This window comes from Argiope bruennichi, chromosome 11 (genome assembly GCF_947563725.1).
Source record: "Argiope bruennichi chromosome 11, qqArgBrue1.1, whole genome shotgun sequence".
Taxonomy (NCBI): Eukaryota; Metazoa; Arthropoda; class Arachnida; order Araneae; family Araneidae; genus Argiope; species Argiope bruennichi.
Window position 1 is genome coordinate 41,206,831 of NC_079161.1, and position 27,573 is coordinate 41,234,403.

Sequence of the window (27,573 nt, forward strand, 5' to 3'; positions counted from 1 at the left end):
TATTTGCGATGAAACAATATGCAGTTTTTAATAAAAAGTAACGCTAAACTGAGATTTTTCTCAAATGTTTTAGGGTTTTCTCAGTAAAGTCTAAAAATTAACAAAAGGAAGAAATTTTAAAAATTTAAGTTTTCGAATTAATACAATAATTAATGTGATTATATTAATAATAAATAATTTTTCATATATATATTCATGAAAATCAAATTTACAAATCAAACATTACTAATTTAGTCCAGAAATCAAGTATTTACAAATATATAAATACGCTAATTATTCAGAATATCGTAAATAGATTAAAATTCGAAGTAATGGAGAATATCAAGAGAAATAAGTTATTTTATGGGGAAAAAAACATACTTACTATAAAGTTATTCAGAACATTTAAAAAATATATTAATTATAATATGCATTATAAATGAGACATCAAAAATCATCAGCACTCATTAGTTCTGCCTCACTGTCACTTGATGTTGTTGTTGTTGTTGGGTTTATTGGCGCAAGAGCCATTCTTGGCCATACTGCGCCAAGCGTATGCACTGTCACTTGAATCACTGTTCATGGAAATTATTAAATTTTGGTTTTCGCATACTTCCTCTACAAGTCCGTCAATTTCCCACATTTCTTTCTCGTTTGTTGTAACATGGTTAATGCATTTTTTCCAATTGTCGATTGTTACTTTTTGTATTCCTTGGATTACGAGCTGTTTTACATCATTCAGCTTAAAAGTTTTATTTTCACGCGCAACATGTCCTTTAATTTAACTCCAAATCATGTCAATAGGATTTAACTCGCTGTGGTAAGGTGGCAATCTCAAAATTGTATGTCCATATTTTTCTGCAATAGTTTCTACTCGGTATATATCATAAAAATGTTTCACTTCAGAAACTTTCTGCAAAAGTTCGATTTTTATCATGTCTTTATCCCAGGAAATATGCTTTTGGGAGAACCATTCTTGAGTAGACTTTTTAGTCCAAGAAGTTGTAGGAATTTTCTCCATTTTTACAGAATGATAAGAAGCCTTGTCCATTACGATTACACTGTTTTTCTTCAATTTAGGAAGAACACTTTCTATCCCTTTTTCAAAATGATCTCCATTCATCTTGTCATGATCGTCACCACTTTTTTTTCCAAATAAAAATCTCAGCTGCATCACGGACGAAACCTTCTTCGCTTCCAATATGTGTAATAATGAGTCTCCTTCCTTTTCCTTTTGGTGCCGTCAAACGTACTGTTAAATTTGAAGAGGAGACTTCGTAGCTACTTTTAATTTTTGTATCTTGCCGTACTCGACTCTGAGAATGGCCTTCATTTACCCATGTCTCATCAAGATAATAAATGGGCGGTTTTTTTTTTTTTTTTTTCTTCTTATAATGAGCAATTTTTCTCAAATAGTTCCTCCGGCACAAAATAATATCTTGTCTTTCTAGAAGTAACGCCTGCCTTTTCCGTTTTTCAAAAGAAAATCCCAAGTCTTTCAATATTCTGTAAAGCGTTGTTCTGCTGATGTTTTTCGAAAAGATCTCTATCATAGTTCACATCTTTTAAAACTTTATCTAATGTTGGGATCCCATTTCTACGAAAAAATGCATGGATTTTTCGTCGAATGCAGGATAAGGTAAAGTCATCATATTTTATAAGTTTTGATTGTTTACCTTCTGAGCCTGGTCACTTCTTTCCAGGGGTACTTAAAGGACTGGATGTCTTTTTTTCTTTTTTCAAACGGAAAACTGTTCTTTGCGAAACGCCCGTAAGATGTGAAACTTTGTCTACGATTTGATTAATAGAATCTTGAGGGTTTTCTTTCTCGGAGGCGAAAATAAACATTTAATATGTTTCTGCGTGCTGCACTTTTTATTGGTTTCGCTCGTCTTGAAGGTGTATAGAGCGTAGTTGATGAAATCACTTTTTCAAACATTTTAGAAATGACGACTTGAATAAATATTCAACAATCGAAAGTGAATGAGATTAACAATATCAAAAAATAACAGCTGGTAAAAAAGCGAGAGCAAAAAAGTGTTAAGGTTATCGATAAATACTATCGATGGGTAAAACAAAAAGCAATTAATTAAGTACAAATAAATAACTAAGATGCGTATTAAGAGCTAGCAACGTAAGAGTTGAGTTGTCGCTTGTCTGATACAAAGTTGAGTTGTTACTACAATAAAAAGTACATGTGATGATAATAACGGTTGAGAACTAAATGAAGCAAAGCTGGCGCGGCCGTACAAGAGAAGCACGCCAAATATTTGACCTTGGAGACCGGTTCTAGCCAAAGTGGAATTCATTATGTCAATCTTTTGGTTTTATTCGTTCGCTTTATTTACAAAATATTTTACAGGTAAGCACTTCTAACTTGAGAATAATTTTAAATACATGCTGATAAAAAGAGCGATTTCTGTAATTTATGATATAATTTGATAAATTTCAGCGCATTTTAGTTATTTTAAAGTCAAAATGAATGGTGAACTCTTTCCCAGCGCAGAGCGTCACATTTTCTGCCTTTTACAATACTGCCAAGTTGGGGTGAAACAGAGTATAGTAACAAACAACGAAAACGAAACTCCACACTCTCAAGACGAAAGCATATACAACTTTAGCATTTCAACTATTTCCTACGAATAAACCCTAATTCTAAATATCAATACAATCTTGAAACAACTAATTTCTAAAGCAGAACTAATTTACTTCAATAACTTTCAGCAGAAAAGAAATAACAAAATTTCAACTACATACCCCACCAACTAACATCTATTGCTTCGCAAATGAAGTTACTTCAAAATAATCAGGATATCCAATACATTTCTTGAGTCATATTCCAAATGAAATGTTCGGATAAACCACTTCAATTATATTCTGTAGCATCAAAACACAATTTACCGTGAAGTGGTAAAACAAATGAACTTTCGTTTCGAGTCTGTCCAAACATATTTTACTTAACCAAATGAATCCACATTCCCGGATGATGCACCATTTTGCTCCTACGAATGTTCATGTTTCGAATAAAAGACGATACGAATTTTACACATTCACATTTATTTTTCACGCACACTACAGGACATCACAAAACAGACTCACAGAACACCAACTTACATCGTTCTCCTAATAAACATATAAGTGTGCAGTCTAGCAACGAAAATTCGGAACAACGCGAAATATCATGGTAGTGGTTTTGTCAGAATATTCAAATAACGAATTTAACTCAGTGTCATATAAAAATCAAAACGTGTTCCATTGAGCGCAATACTATCAATATTTTTCAATTCCTCTGATTTCGAAATCAGTAAATTAACAGTTTCCTCAAGGGAATCAAAATGAATATTTTCTTTTTTTTAAATGTTATCAATAACTTTAATAAGCCGTGTAGCAGAGGATCTTGGTGCGATTCGCACTTTTCTATTCATTTCCATTATATCTGTTTTTGTTTTTTTTAAAAAAAGGGGAGATGAAACGTCACATACGTAAGGATTTAATAGTATTTCTCTAATATTATCATCTCCGTCTTCCTCCTCTAAATTTACATCATCATTGAGAGATTTCCTGTACACATTAACAGCAGATGGATTTTTTAGTATAGAACTATAATCCAGAGCAATACAGTTTTCATTTCCGCCACTTATTATATCTCATGGCACAAAAGCCTTAGATATGCAGCCTGAAACTGTTTGCAAGTGTGATTGTTATTATAGCCCCCTTTACTTCTGATGGCAGAAAAAAACATTTCAAGGTGATCTTGCGAAAACTTATAAGTCATCAAAAAACCAAGAAAGCCAGTTCTCCGGTTGCTTTCCAGTATTGGAGGTCCATTAGGAGCAGTTTTCAGTTCTTCTATGTATAGCTCCGCCTTTTCCACAAAGATAGAGAACTCTGCTTCAGTGTTTAGCGATAGAGGTCTCTTAAAACCTCTTCCAAGTAAATTTCTTGAGTTGAAAAGATCAAAGATGTCATTAAAAAACCTCAAAAACTTTGCTGTGGCCTCAGCACCTTGAAAGTCTGGATGCTTCAGATTCTTTTCACAGTATTCCAGAGCATCGGCAACACTGTTGCTTAATGTTTGAGCTGCAAGACGCACCTTCATTTTTTGTCTGTGTCATTCTATGTGGGCTCTTCGGAGTTTCGTACCTGCCAATAAGTCCCCTCAGGGGCTCACCTTCTTTAGGTGAGTACGGGTGTCCCAATCCCGAGGTACCCAGGGATCTTTACTCCCTTTCAGTTCGCTCTCCTCTCCGCCTTCTGCTGTCTGCTATGTATTTCCTTCCCTCGACGGCATGCGAGGGAGCTCTCCATGAGAAGCTGTCGCCGCTCTGTTTGCTTCTTGCTTCTCATGGACAGCCAATGTCCCACGTGTTGGCCGTGCGTGGCGACCCATTTGAAAGACGGGTGGTGCACTGTGGTCCCTTGTGCATCAATCGGCTGGTAGTTAGTCACCTGAGTGGCTAGTCTGCTAGGGATCAAGCGAAGGGGTTACTCCTTGGGCTTGGCGTTAAGGGTGGTCACTGTCCCCGGGGGTAACTCCGAGCGTATAGGTTCCGGCTAGCACCAAGGTAAGCGCCGAGGCTGGGAATGGCCAGAGCCGGTGGCTGACTTCCCTTGTTGGGCTCCATGGTGGGCGGTGCCGTCGGGCCTGAATTTTCTTTAATATCGTATGGGCTCCTCGCGGAAATCTCCCTTCAGTGGGCATAAAACTAACTACAAATGCATTACTAATCTTCATCAATTCGACTCATTTTTTATTATAAAGCGGATATCGGAAAAAAAGGAAACCTTTAATTCTGTCTCCCCATTTCTTGTACAGAGAGCTATCTCGGCAACTGTCGGCGAAGTGTCCTCTATCAGAAAGATGCGTTCAGGTGATTTGCTGGTGGAAGTTTGCACGAAAAAGCAAGCCCAGCAAATCATTAAAATGAAAGCTTTGACAACATTCCCTGTAACAGTCACTCCTCACAATTCATTGAATTATACTAAGGGTGTGATCACATGCGGAGAACTGTTCAATGTTCCTATTGAAGAAATAACTCACGAACTCAAACCTCAAGGTGTAACGCACGTACGCCAAATTACCATTCGACGGGATGAGCAAATTTTACCAACGAAACACTTTATTTTAACTTTCCATGCTACAAAATTACCTGAATGCATATATGCGGGGTATATAAGACTGCCAGTTCGGCAATATATACCTAATCCTTTAAGATGCTTTCAGTGTCAGCGTTTTGGACATTCCAAAATTAACTGTCGTGGAACACTCACTTGCGCACGCTGTGCTGAGAAAGGCCACGACAGCCAGCAGTGCAAGGCGCAAGAAAAGTGCGTAAATTGCAGTGGTTGTCATGCCTCATACTCTAAGTCATGTGAACGCTGGACTCTAGAAAAGGAAATTACAAGTCTTAAATTTAAAGAGAACATATCTTATCCTGAAACCAGACGGAAAATTTTGGCATCAACACCGAAACCTGGTGTGAGCTATGCATCCGTTGTGCAAAAGAATTTTTGTAAGAACTGTAGTTGCCCAAACTGCACAAAAACAGTCATTAAAGCAAAAACCCAGGAAAAGATTTCTGATTCTGACACTGAGGTATCTTTGACTAGTACTCCTGAAGAGAGTAAAGCTGTCGTAAATAAACCAAAACCAAATAAAGCTCTGAAGTTAAGGCTCTCCAAACGTGGCCTGGTCCCTAAGGATTTTTCTACAAAACTCAAAAAAACATCTTTACGCAGTTCTGTAGCTCTTGGACTTGCGAACAAAGGTGTTGCTCATAAAGACTTAACGACCATTTTTGGTGGCGCACCGAAAAATCCTGAAATCATCTCACTCCACCCATCTGAGGAGGATGAATTTGAAATGAGTTGCGATGCTGCGCAACCTCCAAACATTGTTCCTAGAACTTCTCTTATTAAAAGGCTTCCTTAATGGGTACTTTCCTCTCTTGGAATTGTCGCGGCATTAGATCCAAAATTTCTGACATCAAGTCTATTTTAAACAATTTTCATCCCATTTGCTTCGGTGTTCAAGAAACTTTCTTGACACCCAACATCCCTATCAAAATTCGAGGCTATAACTGTATTCGGAAAGATACAGACACAGGATCTCGAACTTCTGGTGGTGTCTGTATGTTTACTTCAAATTTATATCCGAGCACATCTCTCAAATTAGATACTTCTCTGCAGGCTGTGGCTGTGCAAGTTCACGTACGAACATTGGTCACAGTCTGCTCAATTTACTTACCGCCTCATGATGTTATTCGTCAACATGATCTTGATGACCTAGTGGACCAGCTTCCTTCGCCTTTCATTTTATTTGGTGACTTCAACGGACATAGCACGTTGTGGGGTTCTGATTGTACAAACTCTCGTGGGCGGCAGATCGAACAATTTATTTCCAATAACTGTCTCTGCCTGCTCAATAATGAGGAAAAAACATATTTCCATGAACCTACACGTAGCTTTCATAGTCTAGATCTAGCCATATGTTCTCCTGAACTTCTGCCTTTGATAAACTTTCAAGTTTGTGATGAATTATATAATAGTGACCACTTCCCTATTATTGTTTCCCATATTGACAGAGGAGATTCTGTTCTCCGTACTCCACATTTTCTATTCAATCGGGCAGATTGGGATGCATTCTCACAATTGGCAGTTATCACTGAGGACATGGTTAGTGGTGTAGACATTTCCGAAGCTTTACAACATGTCACCGATGTTATAATGAACGCCGCTAATAGAAGTATCCCAAAAAGTTCACCACGTCTACGACGATTTCGTAAACCGTGGTGGAATGACGCATGTCGCGACAGTTATAAAAAACAGAAAAAGTGTTGGAACATTTTCAGGAGGTATCCAACGACAGAAAACCTTCTTGCCTTTAAACGTGCCAAAGCCTATGCTCGACGCATTCGTCGCCGTAGTCAGAGAGAATCTTGGAAGTCCTTTGTTTCCTCTATCACACCCTGTATTTCCAGTAAGATTATGTGGAAAAAAGTCAAATGGGATTTATCGGGAATCGTACTTTCCTGTATTAAAAATTGGAAATGTAACGTATTCTGCCCCATTAGACATAGCTAATATTCTCGGCAAAGCTTTTGAACAAGTTTCCGCAATTGAATCTTACAACCCTGATTTTCTGACAATTAAGAAACGTGCGGAGCGTTTGCGCTTGCGGTTCCACGACAAGAATGCTTTCCAATATAACTCTGAATTTCAGATGTTTGAGCTAGAAACGGCCTTGTCTCAAGTCCATGATACCAGTCCAGGGCCAGATGGAATCACATATAACATGCTTCGCCATTTGAATACCATTTCCCTTTCCAATCTCTTGATATTATTTAACAGAATATGGACTGAGCAGAAGTACCCTTCACAATGGCACGAAGCTATTGTGATTCCAATCCTAAAACCTGGCAAAACTCCTGAAAACCCTCTGCACTACAGGCCAATTGCTTTAACCAGTTGCGTGTGCAAAACTCTAGAGCGCATGGTCAATGCCCGCCTCATCTATGAATTAGAGAAACAAAGAATCCTTCCTCCGTTGCAAAGCGGTTTCCGTCGAGGTCGTTCTACGTTTGATAACCTCATTCTTTTGGAAACCCAAATATGCAACGCATTTGTAAGGAGAAATCACCTAGTCTCTATTTTCTTTGATATCGAAAAGGCATACGACCATGCATGGCGCTATGGCATACTTTTTACCCTTTATAAATTTGGTTTTAGAGGAAACATGCCCATATTTTTACAAAACTTTTTATCACTTCGTACTTTTCGTGTTCGTGTTGGTAATTTTTACTCAAATCGTTTTATACAAGCTGAGGGTGTTCCGCAGGGAAGTGTCCTCAGCGTAACACTTTTTATAGTTCATTTAAGTCAAATTTTAAATCATTTGCCACAATCTGTTCATGGAAGCCTATATGTTGATGACCTGCAGATATCATGTCAAGGAAGCAATATGAGTCTCATTGAGCGACAGCTACAAAATGCTGTTAATAAACTGGTAGTTTGGTGCAATAATAACGGGCATACAATTTCTCCGGATAAGAGTAGATGTGTACACTTTTGCCGGAAGAGAACTATGCATTTAGACCCTGTTATTCACATACAAAATATACCTATTCCAGTTGTGGATGAAATACGGTTTTTGGGAGTGATTTTCGATCGCAGACTCACTTTCCTTCCGCATGTCCTTCAACTGCGAAAGAAGTGCGAGAAGGCCTTAAATATTTTGAAGGTACTCTCTAGAACATCTTGGGGGGCCGATCGAACCTCCTTACTCCGTATATATGAAGCAATCATACTTTCCCGCATAGATTATGGGTGTATGGTATATGGTTCTGCTCGAGATTCCATTTTGCGGCGACTGGATACTGTGCACCACTCTGCTTTGCGAATCTGCTCAGGAGCATTTCGCACTTCTCCAGTTGAAAGCCTTTACGTTATTTGTCACCAATTACCCCTTAACTTAAGACGTAAAAAATTGTCCGTTTTCTATCATTTTCGAACTATATCTCAACCAGGACATCCCGTATCTGAAATTATACTTCCAGTTGGCCTGCGCAGATTATATGATGCCCGTCCATATCATATCCCCCCGTTCTGTGAGCGAGCCAAAAGTCTTGTGCAAGGCTCGAACCTTGATAATATCATTATTAAATCAGCTGATATGCTATGCTTTCCGCCCTGGGACACTCCACAATTTTCCTATTTAAATCCCTTTCTTGGATTTGATAAATTATCAACAGCTCCGATTATTTTCCAACAGCTTTATCTCTACCATCGCAATCGATTCTCTTCATTTATACCAATTTTCACTGATGGATCAAAATCAGATGACCAGGTTGGTTGTGGAATCGTATTTCCATATGATACACTCAGCTACCGTCTTCATAATTGTTGCTCAGTATTTACGGCTGAGTTGATGGGTATTTTCTGTGCTGTACAGAAACTTTTACTCTCTCCTCATAGAAAATTCATTATTTATACAGATAGCATGAGTGCGTTGGAAGCACTATCTCATTATCATAATCGGATGCACCCGATAGTTATACAAATTCTATTCACTTTGCATCTCTTGCAAAAGAAGGATTTTACAGTCAATTTTTGCTGGATCCCTAGTCACATTGGCATTTCTGGAAACGAAATGGCAGATTCAGCGGCAAAATCAGCAACGAACTTTTTGTCTCAGGGACTTCCTTATTGTGATATCAAAAAGTTCTTCGCGAAACACATTTTCGCTACTTGGCAATTAACGTGGGACCTGCGGACACAAAATAAACTGCATTCCATCAAACCAACTATTGGATTGTGGTCTGTTCTCCCAACACGCGAGACTGATGTGAAATTGACTCGTCTCCGTATAGGTCATACGCGTTATACACACCGACATCTCATTTTTGGTGAGGCGGCGCCAAATTGCCCAACATGCCATAAGGATTTTACTGTAAATCATATTTTAATTGAATGTCCCGCTTTTAATCAAAATCGTGTTCATTTTTTTTAAAACATCGTCATTAACCTTGCAGGACTTGGTGGGCGAGAGATACCACCCGAACATTTTTAAGTTTTTAAAATCTGTTAACTTTTATATTTGCATTTGATATTGTGAACAATAGTTTTATCATTTTGGTCATTAGTTTCATATCATTCATCTAACATTCATTCAAACAAGTCTATCTTATAGTATCTGCTTTTATATTTTAACTAATGTATAAAAAACCCATATATTAATGTTTTACTTCTACTTTTATTTTTTACCATTTGCTTGGCGCAGCATGGCCAAATATGGCCCTTGCGCCACTAAATACCATAAACAACAACAACAACCTGCCAATAAGTAGTGTTGATTTTGAAAATTTTCTAATCTTTCAATAAATTTCCACTCTATAAATCCATCAGTTGGATGCCAGATTGACTTCTTTGATCCAAGCGTATTTCTTATTAGTTTCAGCATATGACTTGGATCAAGCAAAATAAAAACATCATTTTTTGTAACAGGATGCGGAAATGAAGGCCACATATTATTCGCAACATCCAGATCCGCACCTAGTATCTTTGCCTTGGCTAAATTTACATTAGTCCCATCAAACGTCAAACTTACAACTTTCACACCACAATCTTCAACGAATTCAAGACATTTTTTTTATTAAATTTGCTCTTTCAGCAGAATTTAACCCGTCTATAAAAAAATACCCGATTGGTATTTTCCAGTTACCATTTATACAATTTAACATAAGAACCAAAGCTTCCTTAGCTTCAGGAAGCTCATCACTATCAAGGCGAGTTCCATAATCTACGTAACCACAAAATTTATGGCAATCCCATTCGATATGTTTTCTAACTGACATCTCATCAATAATGAATCCACAAACTGGGGCATATTTGGGAGGGGGGGGGCTGTTTCATCGGCTTTTATTTTTAAGGCATTTAATGCAGCTTTAGTAAAACCAGGCGAGGAATCTTCTACAGCTAGATACCATTTCTTGATTGTTAAGCGATGACGCAAACAGGTATTAAACATTTTCCTAACATATTTATAAGCTTTCGCTGAATAGAAAAGCAAAGTTAAAGCAACGCTTCTTAGCTCTGGACTATATTTGTTGGTGGACATTTCACACCCCACAGGGGCTCACCTACTATTGGTGAGTACAGGTGTCCCAATCCCGAGGTACCCAGGGATCTTTACTCCCTTCATGCTTACTCTCCTCTACGCCTTCTGCTATTTACTTGATCCTTCCATCACTCAACGGCAAGCGAGGGAGCTCTCCATGAGAAGCTGTCGCCGCTCTGTTTGCTTCTTGCTTCTCATGGATAGCCAAAAACCCCACGTGTTGGCCGTGCGTGGTGACCCATTAGACGGGGGGTGCACTGTGGTCCCCGGTGTGTCAATCGGCTTGTAGATGGTCACGTAAGTGGTTAGTCTGCAAGGGATCAAGCGAAGGGGCTACTCCTTGGGCTTGGCGTTAAGGGTGGTCACTGTCCCCGGGGGTAACTCCGAGCGTATAGGTACCAGTTAGCATTATGGTAAGTGCTGAGGCTAGGGATATCTAGAGCCAGTTACTGCCATCCCGAGTAGGGCTCCGTGGTGGGCGATGCCGCTGGGCCTGAATCCCCATCAATATCGTATGGGCCGTAAAAACTTTGCTCCCTTCAGTGGGCAACAAAAGAATGTTAACCTTTTTGAAAAACCTTTCGACAAATTCTTTATTGTAAAACGCATTTCTGAAAACAACGAAACATTTAACAGCGTTTCACCGTTTCTAGTAGAAAAAGCAATGACAGGAGCACTTGGAGAAGTTGTTTCAACTCGAAAACTTCGCTCTGGTGACTTACTTGTAGAAGTCGGTAGCCGCAAGCAAGCTCAACAAATAATTAAATTAAAGGTATTAGCATCTCTAACCGGTAGTGAAAGCGCTCATACGGCGCTTAATTCTTCAAAAGGCGTAATAACCTGTGGCGAGCTATTTAACGACACCTTGGACAAAATTACAGCAGAATTGAAACCCGAAAAAGTGACGCATGTATGCCGTATAACAATTCGGCGGGATGGACAACTCCTTCTCACAAAACACTTTATTTTGACATTTAGTAGACCTAAATTGACAGAACGGGTAAAAGTGGGCTATATGAGACTAGCCGTGAGACCTTACATACCAAATCCTCTCTGGTGCTTTCAGTGCCAACGATTTGGACACTCGAAATCCAACTGCCGCGGGACTCTCACTTGCGCCCGGTATGCAGTGAAAGGCCACGAAAGTCAGCAATGTTCCGCTGAAGAAAAATGTGTGAATTGCAATGGCAATCACACTTCATTTTCTAGGTCATGTCCACGTTGGTTGATGGAGAAACAGATTCTAACAATTAAACATAAAGAAAATATCTCTTACTCTGAAGCTAGGCGTAAAGTACAGTGTGTCCAGACACCGACACCTGGTGTAACTTGTGCTTCCGTTTTGCAAAAACAATTTTGTGCAAATTGCTCTTGCACTAATTGCGTTAAAAATATCAATGAAAGTAAGCCGCCTGTGAAATCAGACTCCGATTCTGAAAAGTCCGTAACTAGTGCTCCTGAAACTGGAAAACCTGAAATAGCTCAACGCAAACGGAAATCAAATGAATCACTAAAGCTTAAGCTTTCGAAACGTGGCGTTTCCGAAAAACATCTTTCACAAAAGATAAAAGCATCAAGTTTACATAACTCTGTCACTCTGGGACTTGCGAATCAGGGTATAGTCCAAAAGGATCTATCATCCATTTTCAGTGGCGTGCCCAATTGTCTCGAACTTATCGCACTACATTCATCCGAAGAAGAGGATGAAATCCAAATGAGTTGCGCAATAAGCATATTCTGGTGCAATGCCCGAGTTTTAATACATTTAGACGAAACCATTTTGGTAAAAATAACATTGAATTAAAAGACTTGCTGGGAGTTAATTCCCATCCAAATTTATTTTTGTTTTTACATGACATAGGAATTGATAAGCTCCTCTGTGTTTGTTTTGTATTTTGTGTGTGTGTGTGTCTTACTTGAAACATTGTATATTAAGATAAGTCATGCGTTTGGCGCAGCATGGTCAAATATGGCTTTTGCGCCACTAAAACCAACCAAACCAAATGAGTTGCGATTTATCGACGACTCTAACGAATGTCCCTAATACCTCTCATGCAATATTTTCTTGATTTCCTCTCTTGGAACTGTCGTGGCACTCGGTCCAAGCGAAATGAAATTAGGGCCATTCTTCACGAATTTCATCCAGCTTGCTTATGTCTTCAAGAAACTTTCTTGAAATCAAAGTGGCCTCTTAAATTGCGGGGTTATAATGCTGTTCGGAATGATTCGGACATTAATTCGCATAATTCTGGAGGCGTTTGCATTCTGACCTCCAATTCTTTTCCCAGCACACCTCTCTCACTCCATACTAATTTGCTGGCTGTGGCTATTCAAGTACATGTACGAACATTAATTACAGTATGTTGTGTTTATTTACCACCTAATGATTCAATCAGTCAAAAAGATCTTGACACTTTAGTAGAGCAACTTCCAGCACCATTTATCTTACTTGGTGATTTCAATGGCCATAGTACCTTGTGCGGTTCGCATAGCACAAATTCGCGTGGGCGACAGATTGAGCAGTTCATTACTAATAATGCTCTCTGTTTGCTGAATAATGAAGAGAAAACTTACTTCCACGGACCCTTACGCACCTTTCACAGTTTAGATCTCGCCATATGTTCACCAGTTCTTTTCCGTTGCTAAATTTTACAGTTGGAAACGATTTACATGAGAGTGAACATTTCCCTGTATTAGTATCCCATGCTGATGGTGGTGGTAAGACTCAAGGTCGACCTCGCTTCCTATTCCAGCATGCGAATTGGACTCATTTCTCACAACTGGCCAAAATTACTGAAAATGTGATTAACATAGCAGATATCTCGACAGCAGTACAGATTGTTCTATGATTGCATTATGAAAGCTGTAAATAAAAGTATCCCTAAAATCTCACCCCGTCTACGGAAATTCCGCAGACCGTGGTGGAACAAGGCTTGTGACGACAGTTATAGGAAACAAAAACAGCTTTGGAACAAATTTCGCAGATACCCAACAATGGAAAATCTTGTTGCATTTAAGTGAGCCAGAGCTTATGCTCGCTGCATTCGCCGATGTAGCCAGAGGGAATTCTGGCTTAAATACGTTTCTTCCATCACGTATTCTACATGTCATCTATAGCCATCTCCGTGTAACTCTTTCCATCGTCTTTTCGTCTATATAAATACACTTATATCGTGAGCTCAATGCCATCTGAATTCATCTGCTACCTTACGGCTCTTTTCATTATGAGCTACCTTACGGCTCATAATGATCCCACGACTGATTACCAACATAAGCCCCACAGTCGTGTAAGTTACTCCCTTGAAAAATAGGAGTTTTATAATTTCTTTAAATTTATTTATTAACAATGGTTTTGTTAAGAAATCTGACAGATTTCGTTTCGATTCAACATAACATAAATCAATTAAATTTTCCTCAATGAAACTTCTAATGAATTTGTATCGTATATCTATATGCTTAGTTTTAAAATTTTCACAATTATTTTTGGAAAAATAAATTGCTGCCTGGTTATCACAATATATTCTAGGCACAATTTTATTAGGTAAAACTTGAAGTTCATTAATTACTCGAGAAAACCAAACTATTTCTTTAGCACTTTCACATAAGGCGATGAACTCAGATTCCATTGAGCTTAGTGCAATGCACTTTTGCTTACTTGAACGCCAACTATATATTACATATGCAAATTTTATTAAATATCCACTAGTGGAATAACGATTTGTCAAGCTGCAGCCCCAATTAGCATCCGTATAACAAGTTAACCTTGCATTTTTAACATTTGAAAGATTAATTTTATAATCTTTTGTTCTAAATAAATAATTCATTATATCAGCTACAATTCTCCAATGTTCGAAAGTAGAACCGTTGGAGAATTGTGACATCAAATTTACTGAAAAACTAATATCAGGTCTTGTCCTATCAGCCAAAAAAGATAAACAGCCAATTAAAGACCTATAAGGAAACTTTTTCTTCAATTTTATCCGGAAGTTTAATACCTAGTTTTATAGGTAAATTAACGCAAGATTTTGGAAGATCTTTAAAGTTTGACATTAACTTCTCTATGTAAGTTTTTTGATGTATAAATAATGAATTATTATTCATTTCAAAATTAACTCCCAATAAAAACTTCACTGGACCTAGTTCAGTTAAATCTAATTTATTTTTAATTAGGGCTCTAGCTTTGTTAATCTTATTTATACATTTTCCAAATATAATAATATCTACATATAAAACTAAAATGATATCGTTATTCTGATACACACAATTTGGCCACGATAATTTTTTAAAATTTAAATCATGAAGAATACCGTTTAGTTCATCATTACAATATCTGCTACTTTGATGCAAACCATATAGAGACTCATGTAGTAAGTAAACTTTTTCTTCTTGTCCTTTCACTATAGGTCCTGGAGGCTGCTTTAAATAAACTAATTCATTTAATTTTCCATACAAAAATGCAGACTTTACATCAACTTGTACATGATACCATTTCAACAAACATACCAATAAGATAAACAATAATTTCACAATTGAAAAATTTACAACCGGAGAAAAGGTTTCATTATAATCGATTCCAGCTTTTTGTTTAAACCCTAATGCTACGAGTCTAGCTTTATGTTTCTTGGGTTTGTTATTCTCGTCATGTTTAATATTATAAACCCACTTACTCCCTATTATCGTCTTATCACGAGGTGGATCTACTAATTCCCAGACATTTTGTTTTTCTATCATTTCAATTTCTTCCTTCATTGCCAAATCCCATTTTTCTTTCCCCTCAGGGGCTCACCTATTATAGGTGAGTACAGGTGTCCCAACCCGAGGTTCCCAGGGATCTTTACTCCCTTTATGTTTACTCTCCACTGCGCCTTCTACTGTCTCCTTTCTTCTTTCCCTCGAGGGTAGCTCTCCATCAGAAGCTGTCGCCGCTCTGTTTGCTTCCTGCTTCTCATGGACAGCAAATACCCCCACATGTTTGCCGTGCGTGGCGACCCATTAGACGGGCGGTGCACTCTGGTCCCCGGTGTATCAATCGGTTGGTCGCTAGCCACAGGAGTGATTAGTGTGCTAGGAATCAAGCGAAAGGGTTACTCCTTGGGCTTGGCGTTAAGGGTGGTCACTGTCCCCGGGGGTAACTCCGAGCGTATAGGTACCGATTAGCGCTAGGGTAAGCGCCGAGGCTGGGAATGGGCGGTGCCGTCGGGACCCGAAACCCAATTCATATCGCATGGGGCCTAAAAACTTTCAGCAACGAACGGAAATCACAAAAACTAAACAAACCTATTTTGATCATTTTTTTGTCATCAAGCGTTTGTCTGACACAAAGGAAACATTTCATACGGTTTCGCCATTCCTTGTCGAGAAAGCTATTGTGAGCGTAATTGGAGAAGTACCATCCATCCGTAAACTTCGTTCTGGTGACCTACTTGTGGAAGTTGGTACTCAAAAACAATCCCATCAAATTTTAAAAAAGAAAGCTTTGGCTACAATTCCTATTGACGTGAGCACTCATTCTTCCCTTAATTCCTCAAAGGGTGTTATAACCTGTGGGGAGTTGTATCATTCTACGATTGAAGAAATTACGAAAGACCTGAAATCTGAGGGAGTAACTCATGTGCGTCGTATCTTTATCCGACGAGATGGACAACTCCTCCCCACAAAACACCTTGTTCTCACTTTCCAATCTCCAACATTGCCAGAAAAGGTTAAAGCAGGCTACATGAAATTGGCTGTGCGACCCTTTATTCCTAATCCTCTGCGATGTTATCAGTGCCAGCGATTTGGGCATTCTAAAATTTCCTGCCTTGGGACACCCACTTGCGCCCGTTGTGCAGAGAAAGGACTCGACAGCCAGCAGTGTACGGCTCAAGAAAAATGTGTTAACTGCAACGGCGATCACACATCCTTTTCTAGATCTTGTCCGCGTTGGCAGTTGGAGAAAAATATCATTGCATTGAAGACTAAGGAACAAATATCCTATGTAGAGGCAAAAAGAAAGATCCTCGCTCAAACACCTAAGCCAGGTCTAAGTTATGCTACAGCTGCAAAAGTTCCAGTTCCGGGAAAATTCTGTACAAACTGCTCCTGCATGAATTGTATTAAGTTTACCAACAAAACAAAAATTGTTGAAAAAACATCAGAGTCAGAAACTGAACCATCCTAAAATAGTGTTCCAGACACAGATAAGCCCACAAAACGCAAAACATCATCCAAATCGCAGAGATCACTTAAGCTGAAACTTTCGAAATCTAACATTCCAGAAAAATTAAAGGCAAAATTAACAAAATCAAAAATTCTGTTGCTCTGGGGCTTGCAAATCAGGGTGTGGTCCATAGAGACCTTGCATCTATTTTTGGTGGCATGTCGAAGAGCCCCGACCTTATAACACTACATCCGTCTGAGGAGGATGATGAAGAACTTCAAATGAGTTGCGATGCCACGCACTCTCCAACTACCGTCTCAAATACCTCTCCCCAAAATAAACTTTCTTAATGGGTACTTTTCTTTCGTGGAATTGTCGCGGCATTCGTCCAAAACTTCACGACATCAAGTCCATGTTCAATCAGTTTCATCCAATTTGTTTCGGTGCTCAGGAAACTTTCTTGTCACCTAACATTCCCATCAAATTGCGCGGGTATAACTGCGTTCGGAAAGATGCAGACACTGGATCTCGCAGTTCTGGAGGAGTCTGTATCTTCACATCTAATATTTATCCGAGCACAACTGTCACATTACATACATCTCTGCAGGCTGTGGCTGTACAAATTCACATACGAACATTGGTCACAGTTTGTTGCATATATTTACCACCTCATGATGTCATTCTTCAGCATGATCTGGACAGTTTGGTAGACCAACTTCCTCCGCCTTTTATTATGCTTGGTGACTTTAATGGACACAGTACTTTGTGGGGTTCGGTGAATGCTAATTCTAGAGGAAGACAGATTGAACAGTTAATTTCAAATAACAATCTCTGTCTACTTAATAATGATGAAACAACATACTTCCACGAACCCACACGCACCTTCCATAGTCTCGATCTTGTTATATGTTCTCCAGAATTGTTGTCGTTCTTAACCTTCGAAGTTAGCGAAGAATTATATGATAGTGATCATTTCCCAGTTATTGTTACCCATGCTGATAGAGGCGGTGTGGTTCATCAGCCTCCGCGTTTCTTATTTCAACGGGCAAACTGGGATAATTTCTCGAAACTAGCAGTTATCACTCAGGAAATGGTTAGTTCCGAAGACATTTCGGAGGCCGTTCAACATGTAATTGATGTCATAATGAATTCCGCTAATAATAGTATCCCTAAGAGCTCATCACGTCCAAGAAAATTCCGAAGGCCATGGTGGAATGATGCTTGTCGAAATAGCTATAAAAACCAGAAAAAGCGATGGAATACTTTCAGGAGATATCCTACGACAGAAAACCTTGTAGCCTTTAAACGAGCGAAAGCCATAGCCCGTCGCATACGGCGTAATAGTCAAAGGAAATGTTGGATAAAATTTGTATCGTCTATTACATCCTCTACTTGCAGTAAACATCTATGGAAGAAGGTGAAAATAGCAACGATTAACGGAGTACCTGCCCGAGATGGGCTACCTCCAACCTAGTAAGAATAAGGATGACCTGGCTTTAGATAACTTAACATGGACTGGATACGTCTCCTGCGATGGTGGAAGGAGAAATGAGGCAAAGTCGACTGAGGAAAAGTCGCATGGCAGGTCAAGGAGAGTGGGTGTGATGTCTCAGCCAATAGCAAAGCAGACGGTCAAAGGAGTAGGAGAGGGTGAAGCATGGAGCACTTTGGTCTTGAAGAGGGTCCGGAATCGGATAAACTTTTGTACCTGGGGGACCAATCAGAAAGCTGGGTTATTGCAGTGGAATGTCTTGACTTCTGTAGGGACTTAACCGATCAGCGCATTTCGGATAATCAGCTTTTTCTCTTCTTTATCATTAGTTTTCCTTGCGAGTTTAACTGCTTCCATTAATTTGGGGAATTCCTGAAGTATTTCTTTAAGTTCTCTTATTATTTGCATGGTTTCTTTGAGTGATGGGATTTCTTCATTAGCCGCCAAAGTGGGCTCCGTGTTCTGTTTGCTGGGTGGGGAGATGGGTTTTGGGTCTTGTTTTGCTTGGTTTTTCTTGGTTATTTCTGCGTAGGAGATTCTTCCGTTGGAGGTTGTAAGTTTGGGGAATTCGGAGCATCCTTTCCAGGCAGCTGTGTGTCCAGTTTCGTTGCAATTTACACACACTGGATCTTTGATTTTTTCCGTGATGTTACAATCCCTGGTTGCGTGGGTACCACCACATCTGATGCATTTCGGTGTCATTCTGCAATTTCTTGTTGCATGGAAGAAGCCGGCATAGTTGTAGCACATGGTAGCAGTCGTTTTTCTTCTGTAGCTTTCTATTCTGATTCTGAGATGAAGAAGGGATTTTTCATTAAATATATTTTGGGCATTTTCAGTCTTCTTTATTTCTAGGAGGAATATTGGGTAGAGGGATTGCAACTTGAAGTTTCTGAGCTGGGATATTCTATTTATCTTGTAATTTCTTTCTTCTAATTCTTTTTATAATTTCTTCTTTTTCTGCATTTACTGGGAGACCTTTTAGGATGACTTTTATTGGTCTTTCATCTTGATTTTCAGATAGTACAAATTCTTCTTTCTTTTCTGTTAGAAATTCGATGATTTGGGATTTTCATTTTCTGTTGCTGGGTTAATTGCTATCATATTTCTTATCAGCTTATTTTCGGTTTGGGGGAATTTTCTATGGATTTCTTGTAAAATTATGTTGTAATTACTTGAAAGTTTCAAATTTATGGCTGCTGGTCTGTTTATGATTTTTTCTTGGTTTTCCTGAATTTGATTTAGTACTCGAATCTATTTGATGTGTCCATACTTTCTTGCTTTTCCTCGATTTTCCTTATTTTGGCGGCTTTTCTAGGGTTAACCACTTGATAGTTATCATCAGTATCAGAATTTTTCTTCTTGTTTTTCTCTGGTGTGTTATCAATATCCATAACAGCAACTTCTTTCTCTGTTGTATGCTCGAGGTTTTCTGTCTGTGGAGGCTGCTTTGCGTTGTCGGGGGTATGCCTTACACAGTTTTCCATAGGGCAGGGGGTTAAGTCATCTAGTTCATTTGCGATATTCCTGATATCCGCTTGTATTTCCTTCAATTTGGCGTAGTCCTCAAGATACTGGGCTGTATGTTCTAATTTATTTTCCTTCATCTCTTGTAATGTGTCAATGAAGGTCGAAGCAGTGTAGTTGAGTCTTAGCATTCTTTCCTGAGACATGGAGATGTATCCACATACGTTTCTATCTCCATCGTGTTCATGGCAGCTTTTCCTGATGCATAGTTTTGCGTTTTTTAGTTGTACTTGAGAGATCCTAAGTAATATATTTTGGTTATCTAAACTATTCAGTAGCTCTGCTTTTTCCGATGGACTACTAACTCCCTTTGACTTTTTATTGATTTGATATACTTCACACTCAGCTGTGTTTAATTTACTCTTCCAACTCTTTAGTAACCTACAGTGACTGTTAATATCATTTATAAATTCAGAACCGCAAACGGCTCTTTCATTGTAAGAATTCCTATCACTAAAAACACTCTTGCAACTGCTAGAGTCATCAGAGCGTCCGTCTCCTTCCAATGGAAGAAGGTGAAAGCCGTAAATGGGATTTATACCGAATTTTCTATTCCTGTTTTGAAATCGGGAAATTTGATGTATAGTGTCCCATCAGACGTAGCCAATATACTCGGACAAACGTTCGCACGAGTTCCCGCAGTTGATTCTTACAGCTCTGATTATCTAGCAATTAAGAATCGCGCGGAACAGTTGCCGTTGTGTTTCAATGACCAAAGTACCTCTCCATACAATTGCGAGTTTAGGATGCTAGGGATCAAGCGAAGGGGTTACTCCTTGGGCTTGGCGTTAAGGGTGGTCACTGTCCCCGGGGGTAACTCCGAGCGTATAGGTTCCGGCTAGCGCTAGGGTAAGCGCCGAGGCTGGGATTGGCCAGAGCCGGTGGCTGCCTTCCCTTGTTGGACTCCGTGGTGGGTGGTGCCGTCGGGCCCGAATCCCCATCAATATCGTATGGGCTCTTCTCGAAAATCTCCCTTCAGTGGGCGTAAAGTATTCAAAGTTCCTAATGTTGATCATTTTGATACTTTCTTCATAATAAAACGAATATCTGAAAGCAATGAAACTTTCCATAACGTATCTCCTTTCCTAGTTCAAAAAGCAATTTTTGCGACCGTCGGCGAGGTGAAATCTGTTAAAAAAATGCGTTCTGGGGACTTGTTATTGGAGATAGATTCCAAAAAGCAATCCCAACAACTTATGAAATTGAAAGCTCTTGCTAATATACCGATATCGGTGAGTCCTCACTCATCTCTCAACTTCTCCAAAGGCGTTATAACCTGCGGAGAATTATTTAATGTTCCTCTTGAAGAGACATCTGCTGAACTTAAAAAGCAAGGAGTGACTCATGTTCGGCAAATATCAATTCGACGTGATGGGCAACTCCTCCCCACAAAACATTTCGTACTCACTTTTCATACTCCTAATCTGCCTGAATATATTTATGCAGGGTATATCAAGTTACCAGTTCGCCAATTTATACCAAATCCATTGAGGTGCTTTCAGTGCCAGCGATTTGGCCACTCGAAAATTAATTGCCGCGGGACACTCGCATGTGCCCGTTGTGCTGAAAAAGGGCATGATAGCCAGCAATGTAACGCAAAAGAAAAGTGCGTGAACTGCGGCGGAGATCACCCTTCGTATGCTCGATCTTGCCCACGCTGGCACTTAGAAAAACAGGTCACAACTTTAAAAATAAAAGAAAATATAACTTATCCTGAAGCCAGACGTAAAATTGAATCCCAAACCCCTACTCCTGGTGTCAGTTATGCCTCGGCTGTGCTAAAAAATTTTTGCTCAAACTGTTCTTGTGAAAATTGTTTGAAACGAACTGTTAAAACTAATAGCCCTACAAATATATCAGAGTCTGATTCTGAGGAATCTATAAAAAGTAATCCCACTCGAGACTTGGAACCCCCGAAATCAAAAAGAGCACCAAAGAACAAAGAACTCGCAGAAGTTAAAGCTTGCGAAAAATGGCATTTCAAAATCAGAACTCCCATTAAAACTTAAAAGATCTTCTTCAAAAAATTCTGTCGCCTTAGGGCTAGCGAAAAAAGGTGTTGTCCACAAGGACTTATCATCAATTTTTGGTGGCACTTTAAATAGCCCAGATATTACATTGCATCCATCAGAGGACGATGATGACCTGGAGATGAGTTGCGAAATCCAAGCAACTCCAACTAATGCCTGTAATCGTTCTCCGCCAAATTCTATTTCTTAATGGGTACCTTCCTTTCTTGGAATTGTCGCGGCATTCGGTCCAAACTTCCTGACATTAAGTACATCTTAAACAATTTTCATCTTGTCTGTTTCGGTGTTCAGGAAACCTTTTTGACACCCAACATTCCACTAAAATTACGCGGATATAATTGTGTTCGGAAAGATGCAGGCACTGGATCTCATGGTTCTGGAGGAGTCTGCATCTTCACTTCAAACCTTTATCCGAACACTCCTCTTATTTTACATACATCTCTTCAGGCTGTGGCTGTGCAGGTCCATATACGGTATTTGGTCACAGTCTGCTGCATCTATCTTCCGTCACCCTTCATTTTATTTGGCGACTTCAATGGACATAGTACTTTGTGGGGCTCGGATAGTACCAACTCCCGTGGGCAGCAGATCGAACAGTTTATTGCTAACAACTGTCTCTGTCTGCTCAATAATGACGAGCAAACGTACTTTCATGCGCCCACACGTAGCTTCCACTGTCTTGACCTAGCCTTATGCTCTCCCGAACTACTACCAATGTTGAATTTGACAGTAGGGGAGGATCTGCACAATAGCGATAATTTCCCCCTAATAATCTCCCACGCTGATAGTGGCGGTGCGGCTATATGTCCCCCGCGTTTTCTATTCCAGCGGGCAGATTGGACTGCATTCTCACAATTAGCAGTTATCAATGAAGCTATGGTCAGTGATGCAGATATTTCGAAAGCAGTACAAAATGTCATTGATAAGATAATGAACGCCGCGAACACCACCATTCCGAAAACATCCCCACGTCTAAGAAAATTTCGTAGACCGTGGTGGAATGAAGCTTGTCGCGACAGTCATAAAAATCAGAAGAAATTCTGGAATCGATTTAGAAGGTACCCTACGACTGAGAATTTTATCGCTTTTAAAAGAGCCAAAGCGCTAGCTCGCCACATTCGGCGCCGCAGTCAGAGAGAATCATGGACAAAATTTGTCTCATCCATCACATCCACTACTTCCAGTAAACTTTTATGGAAAAAGGTAAAGGCCGCTAATGGTATCTATAACGAAACTTCTATTCCTGTTTTACAAACCGGTAATATGATGTATTCGAACCCATTAGACGTTGCTAACATTCTCGGCAAAGCGTTTGCACAGGTTTCCGCAACTGATTCTTCCAGCCCTGAATTTCTGGTAATTAAGAATCGCGCGGAAAGGTTGCGTTTGAACTTGAAAGCACGAGGTACCATTCCATATAATTGTGAATTCCGGATGATTGAATTGGAAATGGCCTTGTCTCAAGTCCATGATACCAGTCCTGGGCCAGATGGAATCACGTATAACATGCTCCGCCATTTGAATACCATTTCCCTTTCCAATCTGTTGCTGCTTTTTAACAGAATATGGACTGAGCAGAAATACCCTTCACAATGGCGTGAAGCTATTGTGATTCCTATCTTAAAGCCCGGCAAAGAACCATCTGTCCCTCTGAACTACAGACCGATTGCTCTTACAAACTGCCTCTGTAAGACCTTCGAGCGCATGGTCAATGCTCGTCTAACTTTCAAACTAGAGAAACAAGGATGCATCTCCCCGTTGCAGAGTGGTTTCCGTAGAGGTCGCTCTACTTTTGACAACCTAGTATTACTGGAAACCCAAATACGCAATGCCTTTGTGAGAAGAAACCACATAGTTTCCATATTTTTTGACATTAAGAAGGCATACGACCGTACATGGCGCTACTGCATACTTTCAACCCTTTTTAATCTAGGTTTTAGGGGTAACTTGCCCATATTTTTACAAAACTTTTTATCAAGACGTACTTTTCATGTTCGAATTGGCAACTTTTACTCTAATCATTTTATTCAAGCTGAGGGAGTTCCACAAGGAAGTGTCCTCAGTGTCACACTTTTTATTATTCATCTGAACCAGATTTTAAATCATTTGCCTTCGTCTATTAATGGTACCCTTTATGTTGATGATCTGCAGATCTCATGTCAAAGTAGCAACATGAATCTCATAAAACGACAATTGCAAAGTGCAGTTACTAAGGTTGTAGCTTGGTGCAACAACAATGGACACGCAATCTCACCTGAGAAGAGTAGATGCGTTCACTTCTGCCGGAAGAGAATCATTCACCCGGATCCGAATATTTACATTAGAAATATACCTATCCCAGTGGTGAGTGAAATACAGTTCTTGGGCGTAATTTTCGATCGGAAGCTCACGTTCCTTCCGCATATTTTACACTTGCGGATGAGGTGTGAGAAAATGTTAAATATTTTGAAGGTACTTTCCAGAACATCTTGGGGTGCCGATCGGACCTCCCTACTCCGTATTTATGATGCAATCGTCCTTTCACGCATTGACTACGGGTGTATGGTTCAGCACGATCATCTGTCTTACGGCGGCTGGATACTGTACACCATTCTGCTTTAAGGATTTGTTCCGTACTTCCCCTATTGAAAGCCTTTATGTTATTTGTCACCAGTTGCCCCTTTATTTAAGACGCCAGAAAATTTCTGCTTCATATTATTTCAGAACAAAATCTATTTCTAAACACCCCTTAAGACAAATGACATTCACGAGTAGACTTCGTAGACTGTACGGTGCCCGTCCCTCTCACATTCTACCATTCTGTGAGAGAGTCAAAATGCTCATAAGTGACTCGGATCTCAATACTGTTAATGTTAAAACTGTTGACTCTTTTATTTTTCCACCTTGGGATACCCCTAAATTATCTTTTGTGAATCCTTTTAAAGGCTTCGACAAATCCTCAACTGCACCTGCTGTCTTCCAACAGCTTTTTTTCTATCATCGCCATCGGTATTTCTCTTTTAATCCAATTTTCACAGATGGCTCGAAATCGGATGATCATGTCGGTTATGGCATAGTATTTCCATCTGATACAGTGAACCATCGGGTTCATAATTGTTGCTCAGTATTTACTGCTGAGTTGCTTGCTATATTCTGCGCTCTACAGAAGATCTCATCTTTGCCACAGCGCAAATTTATAATTTATACTGATAGCATGAGTGCGTTGGAAACACTTTCTCACTACCATAATCGCATGCACCCAACAGCAATACGAATTTTATCCCTTTTGCGCCTCTTGCAAAACGAGGATTTCCAAATAATTTTTTGTTGGGTTCCGAGTCATGTCGGCATTCATGGAAATGAAATGGCTGATTCTGCAGCAAAATCTGCATTGTCGTATTTGAACCAAGCACTTCCCTATAATGATATTAGGAGGTCTTTCAATAATCACATCTATTCAACTTGGCAAAATAAATGGGATCTGCAGATCCATAACAAACTGCATGAAGTGAAGAATGACATTAGCCCGTGGCCTGTCCTCTCTATTCGTAGAGCTGATGTCATGTTGACTCGCCTCCGTGTGGGCCATACACGTTTCACGCACAGGTACCTTATTTTTGGCGAAAGGGCACCAAATTGTCCGGCGTGCCATGTTGATTTTAGTGTAAAACACATCTTGATTGAATGTCCTACTTTTAATTCACATCGTCTCCAATATTTTCATACGTCATTAGTACTGGTGGGTGAGAAATACCACCCAAATATTTTTAACTTTCTGAGAGCCATTGGCTTTTTAAATCACATTTAATGTTTCCGCAAATTTCTTTTGCCTTACCTTTTTAAAAATTTTAACGACTTTCCATCATTCGTTTCCTTTTTACTTCCTTTTCAAAATGTTATTTTGTTGTTTACTTTTAACATATATAAATGTTATGCAATTATGTTTTATGAAATTTTTATCCTCGTTTTGTGCTGTAAGTAATTTTAATGATTAGTAAAGCCTATTTTACCTTTTGCTTGGCGCAGTATGGCCAGATATGGCTCTTGCGCCATAAAACTCCAACTAACCAACCAACTTTCAGATTCATTCTGAAGTACTTTTGAATTAAAATAAAACAGATTAAAGGAAATTAAAAATTTTTACTCAACACAGCGTTACGCCAACTGGCGTAGAAAAATTCACGCATTTGCGTTAACGTAACTGGCGTTGAAAATTCACGCATGCGCATTGTATTCTGATTGTTTACATTTCAACGGAAGCGGACTCGATTTAAATTATTTTTAGGTTAATTGTATGCTTTTGTAATTAAATTGTATTTATGTTAGTTTAAGTTCATCGTTTTTAATTTAATTTAAGTGTAAGTAATTTTTTTAACCTGTTTTCGACCGATTATTTTAAACGATTCATTTTATTTTCTTAATGTTTGATGCATTTAAAATTAAACATTGTTAAGTAATATACCTGCTCAAGATGAATCTGAAAAAATTGTTGACAAATTCTTGAGATATTACATAAATTAAGAAAGATATTCTTTACTGCCCATAAGGTATAAATGCTCAGTGACTCTTTTTTGTAATATGATTACTGAAAACAAATTCTTTGTTTCAGTAAAAAATATTATATTAATTGCAGATTAATCCTTTCCACTTTAATTTAAAGCATAAATTCTACGGGAGTTAACAGAAAATTGGAGAAATACAGATTACGTTATGACTGAAGGCCTTTATAATATTCTGAGTGAATTGAAATTTGAAGTTTTAAAATATTTTAATGAAGAAGCTGTTAAATTAGGAATTACATAAAATAGTTAATAATTAAAATTTTAACGAGCATCAAGATTGGCGAACCGGCTGGCGGCTAGTATATAATATATATGTGCTGTTCCAATGTGTGATTAGTAAGCTCCGCTATAAGACTTAATTTTTCTCTTGCAATTTTGTGGTTCGATTTCATTTTTAACAGCCAGGGAAACAAACACTTCTCTTTGGGAGGGGGGGGGTCTTTATTACATTTTATTCTTCAAAAAGTGCTTGTCAAATACCGTATACCCAAGACTACATTAAATGATATTCTTTCATCAAAACAAGTCGTTAAAAAGGCTGACTGTTATGACAAAAGAAAGAATGAAGAAATCAAGGAGATTTTAGTTCGATGGCTAAAAATGCCAGAGTACAAATTATGCCGTTTTCCGCCTTTCAAAGAAAAGGCAATGGAAATTGCCGAGGAGTTGAGCATGGTTGGCTGAAACATTTCAAAGACAGACGTTGCCTTTCTTTTAAAACGATTTTCAGAAAAGCAGCTGTTGTTGGTTATGCCATAGAAGACTAGAAGAACAATATTTGCAAGGAAAATTGTCTAGGTTTCATGCTTCAAATATTTTTAATCTTGATGACACTGACTTATTTTACAGTCTTTTCCCTAATAAAACTGTCATTTAAAGTACATTTCTGAAAAAGCAAGCAAACGACGCCTCTCTTCTGCATGGGGCTAATATGATTGGAAATGAGAAATTAAAACACTTGTGATAAGTAAAAGCAACAAAAAAAAAAAAAAAGAAAAGAAAAAAAAACATTGCTGCTTTAAGAATGTTAAATCCCTTGCATATGAAGTAAATTCAAATGCATGAGTGCCTACAATATTTTGAGAATGACATATTCGTAAACTAAATACTCGTTTTTGCATCAAAAAAAAAAAATGTTGCCATCATTGTTGATAACTCGCACTCGGAATCAATTTGAAAATGTAAAAGCGATCGAAATTGGTTTTCCTCCTCCAAATACAGGGCGATTCATAAAGTATACAGTTTCAATG

The 27,573-nt window shown here is 38.9% G+C and overlaps 5 protein-coding genes across 5 annotated transcripts; 4 read left to right on the top strand and 1 right to left on the bottom strand.

Moving 5' to 3' along the window:
- Nucleotides 1-760: 760 nt before the first annotated feature.
- Nucleotides 761-1,153, bottom strand: LOC129956531 (uncharacterized). Its single transcript, XM_056068454.1, has one exon. The coding sequence runs from the start codon at nucleotides 1,151-1,153 to the stop codon at nucleotides 761-763; it is 393 nt and encodes a 130-aa protein (XP_055924429.1).
- A 9,922-nt stretch (nucleotides 1,154-11,075) lies between these two features.
- On the top strand, nucleotides 11,076-12,398 carry LOC129956532 (uncharacterized). Its single transcript, XM_056068455.1, has one exon. The coding sequence runs from the start codon at nucleotides 11,076-11,078 to the stop codon at nucleotides 12,396-12,398; it is 1,323 nt and encodes a 440-aa protein (XP_055924430.1).
- Nucleotides 12,399-15,818: 3,420 nt separating this feature from the next.
- On the top strand, nucleotides 15,819-16,754 carry LOC129956533 (uncharacterized). Its single transcript, XM_056068456.1, has one exon. It carries the CDS (start codon nucleotides 15,819-15,821, stop codon nucleotides 16,752-16,754), a length of 936 nt encoding a protein of 311 aa, XP_055924431.1.
- Nucleotides 16,755-20,891: 4,137 nt separating this feature from the next.
- LOC129956534 (uncharacterized) lies at nucleotides 20,892-21,761 on the top strand. Its single transcript, XM_056068457.1, has one exon. The coding sequence runs from the start codon at nucleotides 20,892-20,894 to the stop codon at nucleotides 21,759-21,761; it is 870 nt and encodes a 289-aa protein (XP_055924432.1).
- Nucleotides 21,762-24,519: 2,758 nt separating this feature from the next.
- On the top strand, nucleotides 24,520-25,569 carry LOC129956535 (uncharacterized). Its single transcript, XM_056068459.1, has one exon. The coding sequence runs from the start codon at nucleotides 24,520-24,522 to the stop codon at nucleotides 25,567-25,569; it is 1,050 nt and encodes a 349-aa protein (XP_055924434.1).
- Nucleotides 25,570-27,573: the final 2,004 nt, after the last annotated feature.

Coding starts and splice junctions, on each gene's coding strand:
- LOC129956531 (XM_056068454.1), bottom strand. CDS start 1,153: ATGCAGCTGAGATTTTTATTTGGAAAAAAAAGTGGTGACGATCATGAC.
- LOC129956532 (XM_056068455.1), top strand. CDS start 11,076: ATGCCGCTGGGCCTGAATCCCCATCAATATCGTATGGGCCGTAAAAAC.
- LOC129956534 (XM_056068457.1), top strand. CDS start 20,892: ATGCGTTCTGGGGACTTGTTATTGGAGATAGATTCCAAAAAGCAATCC.
- LOC129956535 (XM_056068459.1), top strand. CDS start 24,520: ATGACATTCACGAGTAGACTTCGTAGACTGTACGGTGCCCGTCCCTCT.
- LOC129956533 (XM_056068456.1), top strand. CDS start 15,819: ATGGGGCCTAAAAACTTTCAGCAACGAACGGAAATCACAAAAACTAAA.